Genomic DNA, 14,402 nt, shown 5'->3' with positions numbered 1-14,402 from the left:
TGGCATCTGTCCCTTTTCACGGCTGAACGAGGCATCCTGAACTGATGATCGAACAAGTAAGCAAGATCCCTTGCTTACTGACCCTTCGTTAATTGTAGGCCTACTCTGGCAGGCAGGCCGGGAATCGGTCGGCCAGAGAACAACAAGTTTTCGGAATAAACATCCTGAGGTCAGCTTCGGAGCTTGTCTTGACCTTTTCAACTGCCAATGTTTGTGACCCTTTGCAACATCGATACAAACTACATGGTGTATCGATAAAAACGCAACACTCCCCGAATCCAACGATAATACTCATTGATGCAAAATGTTCGCCAGAAAAATCTGCCGGGGAGATCCATACGACAGCTTCGTCTATTGTCAGCAATTTCTCATATCTTATAATTTTTGTTGTGATCTAAAAAATGCGTTGACACAGATCCCCCCTGTGTACGAGGCAACACCCCTATCCCGATTGTTTCAACCGGAATTGTTTTTTTTGTTCATAGTATCTGCCATGGTCATACCATCAGTCACGGTTTCTAAAGAACATTTCCGACGTAATCCGACTATGCTTAATTAAATCCGTGTTCACCCGCAAGGTTTTTAAAATCCTAGAAAATATTTAGAATTTCTGGGCCTACGTATAGGCCTGCAACACAGGAAAGGAATTTCATTAGGGAATAATCAGGATAATGATGTGTTATATTATCCAACATACATTCATCGTATAACTGGCATTTATGACATGTCTCGTTTGACCGTGCGACGAAATAAAGTATAATATGACGTAAAGAAATGTTTTTGAAATTATGCATTCGCTTTATTATGGAGATTTTAGAAATGAAAATCGTGTCTAGCATGGCCTAAATTCTAAACATCCTGCTGCCTGATTGACCCGATGAATCACCATTATACACACAAGCATAACTCATTTTCCGATCATTATGTTAATTTACCGACTGTGGTCTCGAACGTGAGCGGCGACACTGTCAGTTTAAACTTGGGCGTTGGTTGTAACACGACGTGCGATTTCATTGGATTCATCTTGCTGTAACTCAAACACCAGGTAAGCTATCGCTTCCGAATTTGAAACAGCTATTCCTGACAGTCATCACCATTGCTGATGGAAGTGTCATTAATTTTGCTTGCACAGTTTTTGCGGAATAGTGATTTATCTATGTCTTAATAAGTCTTCGATATACTGGAGTCGACCACTCATTCATCGTTCCATTAATGCACACCCCTCTATATGAAGGTATGTCAGCTCTGAACAGCTACAGGTATGACCAAACTTGCGATCGATATTTGGCCGGTATAGACGAATTGTTCAAATATTTTCTATTGTTATACGTTTGAGACGGGCAATAAATGCTGGTTGTTTGCCAAGGGAACCAAATAGGATACTGACTCATCTCACGACTGATCACAGATCTTCCTGCTGGCTGGAGTGGTTGGGATGACGGCCGTCTGGCAGGTGGCTGATCAATATTCAAGGACTGTTTAGTTATAGGGGGCTACTGGCGGGATATTCTACTTTGACTATGTTCAGGGTTGCCAGGCTTGACAAAGCCTGCGAAATCACTCACTGCAGTCAATATTGGTGCTTCTCAGTGCGCCCTAAGGTGAAACTATAGTGACTCCCCATTTGGCAATCTAAGAAGCACCACAACTCTTCAAAAATCCTCAAAATGGTAAAATTATTCCCCAAAGGAGGGTGCCCTGCATGGCCTCCGAACAATATATTGTCCGATTTTTGGTGTAGTTAGTAGAGTTCTGGTATTCGCAAGTTTGGCAAAATTAAGTCACTGTATAGTTTCACCTTAAACCGAGGGCCTATCTCGACAACCATGGACAGCTGACAGGTGGCTGATCAATATTCAAGGACTGTTCAGGTATAGGGGGCTACTGGCGGGATATTCTAATGTGACTGTAGTACAGGGTGGCCTGACAAAATATTGCACAGCCTGCGAAATCACCGAGTCGTACGGATCAACCTGTAGATTGCCCTAATATAATATAAAATCGCCTGTTGACAATCTTACCTCTGCAACTGTGAACAACATGCGTGTAGTGCTGACCGGTCGAACTATGATATTTAATATCTAGGACACGAATCTATTGAAATTGCAATGATGCGTTTCAACACGAGATGTTTGAATGCTGCACGTTTGGAATGTTGTTCTTCTTTGAACTAGACACACGGTACACCGTTGCTATGGCCCTGCCGGTCGATTTAAATGATTTGGCAAACCTTGGCAGCACGCACATTTTTGGGGGGTCGATTAAAACTCTGACACTGGCTGTATTGCTCTGCCGCCATTGGCCGATCGTTGAGGCTCGTGACCCGAGGATGCATCCTGAATTCTGACTGCAAAACCTGCATCCTGAGATCGGATTCAGGGTTGTCCCTCCTCCGTCACATACGAGTCGAGAGGCGGAGTGTATTGAAAGCCACTTGTTACCAGGATCGTTGCAGCATTTTGCGGAGTTGCCCTGTTTTTAATCCTTGGTTGAACCTCAGGGGTGCATAGTTTTAAGCAATATGTTTTCGTAATGGGTTAATGCTTGGAGGTACATGTATTCTTAATACCTCCATGGTTAATTCAAGAAGGCGCAGATACAAAGAGATGTTCGGGCAATTATGATAATCAAACAATGCTTGATCATCCAATTTTCTCTCACTTATAGTTCATCTTGAATCATACTGACAATAGCAGGGCCCCTGTATGCGTACTTGATAGTGATTAAACTCCCATTATGTGCAGAAGTCAATCGATGTTTGAATTGTTCGGCTTATTATCATCCCACGAAGGACGCATGGGCCACTTAATTATAGACAGAAATCGTGTTCAGATATTGACAGTGTTGTTAACAGTGCAGGCCCGGGCAGCATATGTTAGGCCTATGAATCAATCAAATATAATGCTTTGTCTGCATTCATGGCATGATAGAAAGCCTATTCTTCCTGTACTGGATGGACTGTTCAAATTTACCATCGTCAATCAAATGAAATAAGGTTGTGATTTTAGCTTCAATGTATTCAATACTGAGCTTTGGCCTTGATGGAAATATACAGCGAAAATTCAAAACAAACACTCGAACCAGGCTGAATATGAATATTTCTCAGTTTCTGAAGTATTCGAAACATAAGAGCTAATTTACTACAAATACCATTGTGGACGTCATTACCCGCCGTATCATTAGTGAACACGATAGGCTACTGATAAACTGTTGCCTAAATGTGAGGATTGGAAAGGGGTCTACAAAGATATAATAAACTAACCTACAGATGATATAATGCCAACTATGTTCGCCCAGGAAAGTATACGTGATGTTATAATGTTCAGAATTTCTAAGCCATTGATATGCATCCAGGTCACACATATACATGTAGGCCTGGTCACTGACCTAGTAGAAAGTATTTTAGGAAGAATTTATTCAGAGAGCAGTAATGAACACGTTTTGACTACCTTCTGCCAAGATGTTGCTTGTCTTTTTTTAACACGAATATAAGGTTTGAACAGCAATAATTGTCATACCTTTTTTTCAGAGGTTGCAATCTTTGACTGCCCCAGGTCATGCCATAAATTTACCTATTTAATTCAAATTGCCCATAGAATTTAAGGCCTGACTTGAACTATGGCTGACCCTTCCTCCGGTCAAACATACACACATGCATAACACTTAATTGGTAAATAAACATTATATCTATAAAATTTATAAACGGTCGACCTCTGACTAAGTTTAAATATGGCAAATGCTTGATATCATATGCCATAGTACAATATGTCACGTACATTTAAATGTTACAGAATGTGCGACACCGATTGTACAGGAAACCTGGGCTTGCGGTTAAATTTAACCTGCGCGTTACTCTCAGCAATGGTACCATTCATAGCTGTCAAAGTGTTGCTAACAAGGAGCCAATGCACCGTTTCATGTCAGACCTTTACGTAAAATATTATATGATTCTTGAAATATGTCTTATATGTATTGCTAATTACAACCTGATCACCTAATATTGAGGGGTATAATTGGTGTTTGGACCTAAAGGGAGGACGATATTATGGCGAAATCTCCTCACCGACGCACAACGCCAATTATACATCGGCATGTAATGTGGAAAGAAGTATATGCTCGCCTTTACTATGCGGCAAAAATCACTCATTTCACTAGAAAATCAATCAGTCGTTTGAAATGTCATATTGTTATCATTGGATATTGATAGCCAGGTGGGAGTGAATCGATAACCAATAGTGACTACAGCCTCTTGAAAGTATACTTGGTACATCACGGCTGTTTATTCCGTTTTCTCGTGTACATTAGTAGTGTCTCGCTGCTACCATGTACATCAATGAAATATACATCATCGTGTACATGAAATGTACATGAAATGTACATAAGCTCCTCCGCGAAAAGGTGCGTGAGTCATGGAATCAAATCATATCAAACTCGCTTACAACATTGGTACTTATATACTACCCTTCAGTCTGTGTGATCTTTTTATCGTAAATTCAAGGTTAATTTACTGCCCGCTGATAAACACCGATGACCCCATTTGAATGATTATACATCAACTGATATTTGGGCCATTAATTCTGGCCAATTTGCTTTGACAGTAAATTCTTTCTGCATAGTTCGAAAGAGTCACGTCTCCAGCCTCTCGTGTGCGTCACTTCGCCTCTGATAAATTCGAGTTGCACTGGCCATTCGTTATAAACACAGGTTGGTTCAATAACCACCGTCACAAAGGGAACCTTGAAGGAACACCGCGGTGGCCCAAACACTTAATCTATGTTTGGAAAGCATATACAATGCAAGTATATCAGCGCTATTCTGACACTGAGCCTTGATAGTTTACCCTGCCCCATATGCATCCAGTTTTGATACGAGGTCAATCAAAAGCAATGTGTTTTGTTGTCAATGTACTGAACATGTTTTCCTTCTGGGTCTGGTCATGTCATGCATGCTGGTCGTGCATGACTGGTGTATACCAGCTCTATAAGTAGGATGTTTCTATTGAATGTGCTGTCAAAGGCAAACATTCAAGCAAAATATCACTCGATACGGTAGAGTTCAGTTTTTCACGAAATAGTCTGCAGAACTGACACGTTTTGAATAAGCAAATATCAAAACTATAATGGCGAGCACTTACATATACAGTATCTAAGTGAATATGTATTAGGTCATATTCGGTAAGCAAACTCACAGTATATTCTCCGTATGACTCGTTCTCATTTTTCGCCTATTTTCGCAATATATTATTTGGCGTCATTGTTTGTAACTTGTAAGAATATATGTTTTTGTGTCGTTTAGTTCACGAAAAAGAAAGAGTAAAGAACACATGAGATTTCCGGCGAATTTCCTCTGTTGTGTTCAGCGTCCTATCCCTTTTTTACGCCAATCAACAATATTTTCTTAAAAGGTCAACGAATGTATTGACCAACTGTCAAGTCTACAGCCTGTTAATCCGGCGAAATCCACCTGTCTCCAAATATTTATAGATCGCTTAAATAACAATCGACGACAGGACGAGACTCTTGCAATATGTCTGGCGAAATCACTGCAATCATGCAATACAAAACAAGGATTATCAACTGGAACAAATATTGATTTTGGGTCAAGGTAGTATATAAAGTCAAGAAAATGCGAGAGTCTAATAACACTGCATACAAGATAGACAGACAGTGCTCATTCGAAGACTCGACTCGATTCCAAGAGAATCGACTCGAACTTCAGTGCAAATCAGACATTAATAACGCCAAAAACTAAAAAACTGCTTCTTTTAACCTCGACTCTAAAAAGGTTTTCAGAAATGCTTTTATCGTAGCTACAAATCTTCTTTATTAAATTACTGTGCTACATCAATAAAAGCAAGTATAGATTTTTTAAACCATACTTGAAAAACATAAATGAAAAAACTCACAAAAATATCGAAATGTGTGATTTTTAGGAGACCTATTTTGAACAATCTGCATCTGCGCGGCCTCGTCACTGACAATCGTCATGTCAGTGGGGGCGACGAATGACATAAGACTAAGAGGGACTACCTTCCCAAATCTCGTCACCGGTTAGGTCGAGTCAGGGGTGTCAAATCTTTTGTTGTATTAGAAGTGCCTCCGGACCATTTTTAACATTCTTCGCAGACTCAATCGGCAAGTACCATTGATATTTTGTCAAACATATATACTTCCTTCTTTGTATCTCCAGATAAAAAATGGCTAACCGACCAACAGGATATGGTATGACTGCTGAGCTTGCAGCAAAGGTGAGTCCGAGTTCATTGAGTCGATCGGGACATACCTGGAGTGATCACCGGCGTGTGCTGATGGCCCCCTCTATCAGACAAATAAGGCTGTTGTAGAGAAAAAATGTGGCTTGGATTTTAGACTTTCAGCTCACCATCAAAGCTGCTCAGAGTATTGGCGTGCTAACCCAATGCAAAACAGATAAATTATTGATAGAAATCTAGCCAAAATAGCCAGAAAAAGTATTTGAATCATCGGAACTGACGCGGCGATGAACTAATGAATACATTAATGTCTTAATATTCCAGAAAGACGCAAAATGGGACTCTCAACTAGCTAATGATGCCATCGAGTGGATGAGGATGAAACTTGGAGGTGGCGAGGTAGGTGGATGAATTGAACGCATTGGAATAGGGTACAAACTCCGATTACCGGTATACACATATTCGACGTCCATTGACACTATGGTACGAAATCACATGACTTCGCGTCATCACGTTATCCTCTTCTGCATTGCACTACTCAAGGTTTTGGAAAGGGGAATAGATCCTGAAGCGGGTCCAGTTGGTCGTCTCCTGGTGACATATCAGTTCAGTTGATTTGACGAACGTGACATTCTGGCCTCAATGTTGGTTTCTCTCTAAGTTTACTGTTTGTAAATGATCTTGCATCTTAATCAAAAGCATCCAATTGTTCTTGCAGCTTCCTGATATAGATACGAAGACAGACAAAGAGTTACACGAGGCATTAAAGAGCGGCGTGGTTCTGTGCCAGTAAGTTATTTTTATTTCATCAAGTCCGTACGCGGCAAGCGGAGTGTGAAAATGTGCATCAAAATGTTTTTCTATACGAGACTTCTTTAGTTAATAGAACGGTGACTCTGTTGTGGGTTTTGCCAATCGTGGACTGCGACGGGGCATCCAGTTTTCTCACACCTTTGACCAGACCTTGAACAATAGAATTCCCCGCCAGAATCGGATGACATAAGCAACACGAAGTATACAAAGGTTCTGAAGAACAGTTTCTAACTCTGCTTGTGTTAATGGAATCTTGTCGGACTGTTAACTGAGAATGTCTTCAGCTAGTTGGCATAAACCCAACCGTAAGATTCTGAGGAAAATTGCGATTACCAAATAGCTCATGTTATGTATCACCCCTCAAAAAAATCCGCTTGGTATCATTATCGAAATCCCATTATCTTCATTGATCTGATATTTTTTCTAATGTTTTTCTTTCATAAGATTTGATCATTTTCCAGCTTAATCAATGTCCTGTTACCCGGCGCAGTGAAGAAAATTAACGAGAGTAAAATGGCGTTTAAACAGATGGAGAATATTGGTCACTTCTTAGATGGGTGTGAGACACTAGGATGTAATAAGGTCGACCTTTTCCAGACTGTGGATTTGTACGAGAGCCAGAATATGCCCCAGGTTTTGAATGGTATCTTGGCACTGGGAAGAAAGGTAGGCTGTGTAACTGCTCCCGTGACAGCGTTCTCGTATACCAGGGTCAGTTGCATACTCCTCCCCTGAAACCACCTTCTTGATCCATTTGTCATGTTTTCAAGATTACCAGTCGCATTCACCCCTGTATAACCACTGCTGCAGAGGTACTCTGGGTTCAGAAAATCCGTTGGTTTTAGATCTTAGTCAAGGGCCATATTTGTGCCTGAAACTTTAAATTATTTTAATTCAGTCGTCATTTTGGCCGATGGACATTAACTTTTTGTGTTTAACTCGTTAGAAGTTGTTCAGGCACATTTAAGGGATAAACGAATAGATGCACTAACATCCAGTACGTCCAATTCGTCCAACCAAGTTAGTATAGATGAATCCATACTTGGTACATCGAATGGATGTACTAACGTCCAAGAAAAATAGGTCCGGGTTTTAATGACAACTTCGGTTTTTTTAGAAATACTTTGGTTGATATGATTTTATACGAGATTTAATCTGGCAGTTGGCCTACACCATGATCTTGTTCAATCATGTATGCCACGATCTCACTCCCTTTCTCTATATAATTACAGGATGGAACTCTAGGACCAAAGGAATCCGAGCAGAATAAGAGAGAATTTACAGATGCGCAGATGAGGGCAGGTGATGGAGTGATCGGTCTCCAGGCGGGGTCCAACAAGGGGGCAAACCAATCCGGCCAGAATTTTGGCAAATCTCGAATGATTATAGACTAAATGATCTGCTCGACATTGATCTTCTTTATTACAAGGATCATGTATAATTTTGTATCAATTACTTTTTATAGGGCCCCGGGGTATCGCCTTGGACACAACGCAACGTAATATCTGAACACAGAATTTGATAATTCGCATTGCATCTTGGCCCAACCCAAGCTTCAAACACTTTAAATTCAGACTGTACGGCCATGCACGGGTGGAATTCGAACCATCCTCCGGAGTAGCCCACCTCCATTGCTGGAATCAGTCCATCAATTTTGTCACGAAGTCAGTAGACCCTGTACAGTTTAGATTGCCACACTTATGCACTTTAGTCTTTAAGTTTAATTCACTTACTTTTTCAATTAAGGATTTTTGCAATGTGTTGAAACTCACGAACTTTATGGTGCTTCCCCGTGGGTACCGTATGAATACCATGCGTAAATAAAACAATTTTGGGCACTTTTAGGATGGGGCATAATTGTTATATTTTGACTTAATAGTAAAGAATGCCGGGACAGTGCCGAGTACGCCTCCGGAGTACGTCTACCAAGTTAATCGGTGTGGAGGTTCGGGTGATAGTAAATGAGCATTGAAGTCGTCATCTTGACCAACAATGTATTGACATTGCTAAGCTTAAAGACAACGCGCGTAAATATGGGCGGAGGCTACGGCGGCAATACCGCTGGAAGTCTTGGTTCTTCTTCATTGGAGCACAGTGGAACTGGGCCGTGTTACGTGGCGACGACCGGAAGGCGCCGTTTCCATTGTGCTCAACAATCCATAGTCTCGTGAACCGCCACAACACGGGCGAACATTAAAGCCAAGGCGTTCATTAATAGTAGTTCATTAAGGGGTTCATTAATATGAGACTCTCAATCTGGTGCCTTAGACCAGTGAAAATATTTGCCAATTCATCAAGAAAACTATGATTTAAAAAATAAGCATTCCATTTTCATTCACTGAAGAATACATGAACATTTTATCCTCGCTTCGCAATAAATACTTTAAAACATTCATAGATTTGTTTCTTTTGTTTTTACTTCAAAATGTTTACGCGAGGCCCGATTCACGTTACGAATCTACACAATACACGTGCCATAATGATAACAGATGCACTAATATATATAAAACATTGAACAAAGAGATACTTGGAAGATTGATAAGCCTAAACGAGCATCCTATTCCGGAGTTGACAATATCATGAGATCCAGCCATTCGCGTTGAGGGCATTTTGAACGTCGTGACACGTCAGGTCATTTACATGTATTGCCAAAACGTTCAGTGGACCAGCCAAGTTATTCCGTTCACGTCAATCAGCCATTTACTACATTGTAATTATAATTAGAACGGGATCGCCGTCTATCATGCAAAAACGAAAATGGCAGTCCGATGATACGGACAACTGTGAACGGACTATCACGACAGACTTGGGAGTCCACGAATAAATAAGAAAGCAGAAAGGAGATGTCGTATTGATATTGTTTGATTTTATTTACAATTACTCGTATAATGCTTCATGAGATAAGTCTATATACATTTATAAAGAGCACATGAACTGCATGTATCTAACATAATAACGCACTATTCATTATTAAACATCTTGAGGAGCCTACATCAACATTTCATTGTAACTCCATTTGGTTTCCCACCCCAATCCCATACCCTGCAATTTTTTTCTGATCTTTGATTTTAAAACCACAAATACAAATACATCTTTTTTTATCAGAAGTGACTTGATCAGTCCAAGAGCAATGCAACAGGGCAAAACTTCCAACTCCCTGGAGAACCAAAATGAGACCTTAACATTTACCAAACCCTATCATTGTTGTAGAACAAAAAGTCTTTGATATTCGTCCAGATCGTACTATCATCGTAAAGATATGTCATAGAGGAAGTGAGAGAGTTCTGGAGGGTGTCGCGTTCGTATTCAAACAGCCATAAGACCACACCCCACACTATAGCACCAAACAGTGGAAAGGGTGCATTCTTTGGCTGAGGTATGTACCCGTTTTTTACTGCAAGTTTTGCCAGTGCATAGAGTATTCTTGAAAGTAAGTACAAGTTGATCTGGAAGCGAAAAGAAGACCTTATTTAATAGCACATTCATTTGATGACAAAGAACAATACATACCTTTATGTTACTGTCAGTGACTTCAAATTATTAATGGACTGACTTTTCCTGTCGCCCAATAAGAAATTGATTTTGGAGTGAATGAATTGTCTTTATTTTTCGTCTTAATATTCAATACATACATGTACATGTATACTATATCCCCCCTCTCCCAACCACGGACTACTCGCCATCATTGACATTGTGTGCTGGCCAACTGCTTCTTCGGTCAACTGCCATGATGGCATCATCCTAACTATATACCCCCCCCCCCCCCCACCACCACCACCACCACCCGAGTCTTCTTGCTCACCAGCCCTATTAACAAAGAGCTCCCTATCAAGGCTCGAGCCTTCCTCATATTATTCAATACATACATGTACATGTATATGATCTCATTTAAACACACCTGTTCATTGACTTTATTATACTGCCCAAATACCAGCCATCCACCAATAAATGCAGCGATAAATGCATGTATCTGTGACTTCTCACGCTGCAACCATTGCATCAATAATGACAACGTTTTGTAAGTAAACACAAAACTGGCAAGATTTTTGGAATGAGTGAATGTTGCTTCGGCGATTGATTTGAACTTCTGTTGGAAACTAAAAAGAAAAGAAGAATCTTTCATGGATAATTTTTTGGTTTCAAAAGTCTCACCTTTCAGTAAAGAAAATGTCAGCGCTAAACTTTCATAAGAGATTGTGTATCGCAAAGCTTATTTCTATCTGCAAGATTAGGACTGGGAGCGACAGAAGTAGCATTCTTACCTTCCAGATCTAAATAAGAATGTCATAACAAAGGCATGTGGTGCCCGAACCTTTGCCCCATACCTGAAAAAGACTTAACTGTTTTATTCTTGTGGTGTGACCACAGCATGTCGATCAATATGACTTGATTAACATCGCACTGCTGATGTCACGTACATACAGTAGGCCTACCCATCGATTTCGGTGACCTAAGTCCAAAGACACAACTACACAGCGTGACTTAACGGCAACGCAACGGCAAAACTTGGCTTCGATATTTTGCAAGCACGATTAAAATTAGTTATTCGAAACGGAAATATCTAGATCTACAATGCTTACACTGCTCCATTTCGAAATCCCTTCAGAAGTGAGAGAAAAGGGCGATATTGTTCGTTTTTTAGAAGCCCGTTTATCGCTACCATGGCGGCTGCCATTTTGATTGGTCACATGATCTTCCGATGGTTGCGACAAAATAATTCGCTCAGCGATTGGCAAATAGCGTATGTTGGCGTTTGGCATTTGGCATTATTAGGCGTTTGGCCTTTTGAGCTGACAGATGTATGGCCTTGGTCTGTAATTGCTTGGGCTGTAGGTAGATATCCAGAGAGACACTGTTGCATGGGTCATCACAATATGGGGTCTCTAGCTTTGGCCTTGGGGCAAGTTGCTATTCGCGAAATATCATCAGTATATATCCTCTATTGACATTTCACTGCATGCTCTCGTGTAATTAATCAATCAAAACGTGACAGGCGCAGAGGTGGTGTATGATTTGACTGATGGCAATTGTGGCATTTTGAAGGCTAATTCAAAACTTTGTAACCAGGATGAAGCAGTTTATTTAAAAGCAATATTCTCATGTGGATACCAAATTGCCAATGAAATTACCATTATAACTGTTCAAGGCAGCAGGATGCTTAGTCATTGACATAGCATTGATGATGTCGGACGTCTAAGACGGTGTGAGCATTTCTGAAATGGCGATCGCCCGAAAATTTATTCATATTATCACAACTTTTCTTCTATTAGACATATCCTCTGAACACAGGGTAGTCGATACGTTTGGCTCGAAGTTTTTCCAACTACCTGGGTGTTCAGTTGACAAAGCGAGGCCTGCACTTAACACCAAACAGTTTCGAGTTGATAGCGATTTTGATTGTGCAAGGACGTGTTTGTGGCTCTTTGAAGACAACTGTAGATGGATGAACTACATTGAGCCAGAAAAAGTTGCTGGGGAAAACTGTGAACTTGGAACAGCTCCGGTCACTGCCACGTGTTCAGATTTGGTCCTTCGAACTGGATACCACTATCACGAAAAGGTAGGGATGCTTTTCTAATACATATATTATAATTTTCGATGACGGCCGAGAAAATGAAATGTCCTTTTTGATGAAAATGATACCAATATCAGCCATAATAAAAAAGCGTGAATGCTTGCGCCTCTGCATTCTAACTGTAAGGATCTAATCTTTCCTTACATTCCTGGCAGAAGTAAGCGTTCTACTACCTGTTGATGAGCTATTCAGAACATATTTCTTCCAGGGTGACTTCTGTTTAAATGGCAGTACCCTCGACAAAAAGACGCTACAATGCACCTGCAACCCTGGATGGACCGGTCAAAGATGCAGCCATCGAGCATATGGTAAGTGCTTTTCAACGCCCTTCAAGGAAGAACAACACCACTGGCCGCACATATGGCCGCATGGCTCCGGGCCACGACGCTGATGATCTTTGTATGTATTCCACAATTACACTCTTAGTTATACCAGAATCACAAAAATATCGACAGAAATGATAGCATATGGACAAGAAATTGTATTGCAAACCCTTATTTCAAGTATATATCATTTTCTTTCAGACTGCTCCGATCATTACTACGCCCATATGTGGAGCTTGACGAGTAATTTGGTCCTAGACATTCAACCGAGAGACTCCGCTTCGACCTTCAAGGTCAATTGTGACCTGACCAAATCATACAACCAAGGTCGTCCAGGCGGCTACACCTGCATCCAGAGGCAGGGTTGGGTCATGAATGGGATAAATTTCGACCGGACTTGGGCTGAGTACCGTGACGGCTTCGGTGATCTCTGGTGGGATTTCTGGGCAGGCAACACAAAAATCCATGAAATCACGATGAAGAACTCCCCACGCAAATATAGGCTGAGGGTGAACTTAAGGGGAAATTCAAATAATTCCGTTTGGGCATTTTACAATGATTTCAAAGTCAATAGCGAGGCGGAGAAATATCGCGTGACCTTGACACCAGATAGCTACAACAGTCTAAGATGGCACGGCGACGCCATCATGCCTGGCCAAGCAGATGTTGACATGACCAACAATGAGTTCTCAACACCCGACAATGATAATGATGGGAATCCGACAGAGAACTGCGCTCTCGGCCGTAAAGCTGGCTGGTGGTATGGTTCAGGGTGTACAAACGCCAACCTGAACGCTCCATTCTACAACAAAACGGCTTGGAATGGTCTTAGCTGGCCGCAGATCACTTGGGGGACGGTTACAAACATCAGTCAAGGTTTTCGTTTGGTCAGAATGTGCTTGCAACCTTACGATGTTGAATTATATGATAAGATACTTTTGATTTACTAGCTACGTCATGAAAGAGGTGTCGAATTGTTCAAGATTAGTAAAAAGAAGTATAATATGAATTTAGCACGGTACTGAAGCACACTTGTTCAGCTTTATCGCAGGTGGCAGCGACAAAAATCGTTCTTTTGCAGGCTGGTGGCACTAAGTATTTTATCTAACTTTTGATTTAAAAGATATGCCTATAAAAGATACAAGGACATTCATTTTTTGACACACAAATATCTTGATTTTTCCATGACTAGCGAAGACAATGGGTTATACATGCTTCCCGAAATTGGTGGCTTGCATTGGAACTAACTTTTTCCCCCTTGTCCGTCATTAAAGGCATTCAAGTGTGTTGGTCAACCATGACTATCCCCATTGTCCCTCCACCATAAGGCCTACTTTTCCCTTATGACATCACTATTTCGGACACTCAGCGCCCCATTTCTGGAAAGGTGTACAGGAGTCGTACCATGTTGTTACGGCATATTAGATGATATAAATAAAGGAATTGCCGTATATTTTTAGTTTTGTTAAAGTATACTTTG

General features: G+C 40.9%; 3 protein-coding genes across 4 annotated transcripts; 2 read left to right on the top strand and 1 right to left on the bottom strand.

The window, feature by feature from the left end:
- The first annotated feature begins 926 nt into the window (after positions 1-926).
- LOC135492290 (myophilin-like) lies at positions 927-9,419 on the top strand. 2 transcript variants are annotated; one of them, XM_064778656.1, is made up of 6 exons: positions 927-1,045; positions 6,190-6,247; positions 6,536-6,610; positions 6,930-7,000; positions 7,486-7,690; positions 8,257-9,419. In XM_064778656.1, exons 2-6 carry the CDS (start codon positions 6,197-6,199, stop codon positions 8,416-8,418), a joined length of 564 nt encoding a protein of 187 aa, XP_064634726.1. In that variant the 5' UTR covers positions 927-1,045; positions 6,190-6,196; the 3' UTR covers positions 8,419-9,419. The 2 variants fall into 2 exon arrangements, with proteins under 2 accessions (XP_064634726.1, XP_064634727.1); XM_064778657.1 differs by lacking the exon at positions 927-1,045 and adding an exon at positions 4,617-4,795.
- Positions 9,420-10,083: 664 nt separating this feature from the next.
- On the bottom strand, positions 10,084-11,724 carry LOC135492663 (peroxisomal membrane protein 4-like). Its single transcript, XM_064779235.1, has 4 exons — positions 11,605-11,724; positions 11,287-11,349; positions 10,923-11,121; positions 10,084-10,470 (listed from the first exon to the last, which is right to left on the bottom strand). Exons 1-4 carry the CDS (start codon positions 11,697-11,699, stop codon positions 10,210-10,212), a joined length of 618 nt encoding a protein of 205 aa, XP_064635305.1. The 5' UTR covers positions 11,700-11,724; the 3' UTR covers positions 10,084-10,209.
- A 459-nt stretch (positions 11,725-12,183) lies between these two features.
- On the top strand, positions 12,184-14,357 carry LOC135492410 (fibroleukin-like). The gene is made up of 3 exons (XM_064778885.1): positions 12,184-12,584; positions 12,808-12,907; positions 13,124-14,357. Exons 1-3 carry the CDS (start codon positions 12,243-12,245, stop codon positions 13,870-13,872), a joined length of 1,191 nt encoding a protein of 396 aa, XP_064634955.1. The 5' UTR covers positions 12,184-12,242; the 3' UTR covers positions 13,873-14,357.
- The last annotated feature ends 45 nt before the right edge of the window (positions 14,358-14,402 follow it).

This window comes from Lineus longissimus, chromosome 8 (assembly GCF_910592395.1).
Source record: "Lineus longissimus chromosome 8, tnLinLong1.2, whole genome shotgun sequence".
In the NCBI taxonomy this organism is placed as follows: domain Eukaryota; kingdom Metazoa; phylum Nemertea; class Pilidiophora; order Heteronemertea; family Lineidae; genus Lineus; species Lineus longissimus.
This window is presented reverse-complemented; position numbering and strand designations above follow the sequence as displayed.

Excerpts from the sequence above, each read along its gene's own strand:
- LOC135492290 (XM_064778656.1), top strand. The coding sequence starts at position 6,197 with ATGGCTAACCGACCAACAGGATATGGTATGACTGCTGAGCTTGCAGCA. Across the intron at positions 6,248-6,535 it reads CTGCTGAGCTTGCAGCAAAG|AAAGACGCAAAATGGGACTC; the intron begins GTGAGTCCGAGT and ends TTAATATTCCAG. Across the intron at positions 7,001-7,485 it reads AGCGGCGTGGTTCTGTGCCA|CTTAATCAATGTCCTGTTAC; the intron begins GTAAGTTATTTT and ends ATCATTTTCCAG.
- LOC135492663 (XM_064779235.1), bottom strand. The coding sequence starts at position 11,699 with ATGGCAGCCGCCATGGTAGCGATAAACGGGCTTCTAAAAAACGAACAA. Across the intron at positions 11,350-11,604 it reads GGATTTCGAAATGGAGCAGT|GTATGGGGCAAAGGTTCGGG; the intron begins GTAAGCATTGTA and ends AGTCTTTTTCAG. Across the intron at positions 10,471-10,922 it reads ATAATAAAGTCAATGAACAG|ATCAACTTGTACTTACTTTC; the intron begins GTGTGTTTAAAT and ends TTTCGCTTCCAG.
- LOC135492410 (XM_064778885.1), top strand. The coding sequence starts at position 12,243 with ATGGCGATCGCCCGAAAATTTATTCATATTATCACAACTTTTCTTCTA. Across the intron at positions 12,585-12,807 it reads GATACCACTATCACGAAAAG|GGTGACTTCTGTTTAAATGG; the intron begins GTAGGGATGCTT and ends TATTTCTTCCAG. Across the intron at positions 12,908-13,123 it reads ATGCAGCCATCGAGCATATG|ACTGCTCCGATCATTACTAC; the intron begins GTAAGTGCTTTT and ends ATTTTCTTTCAG.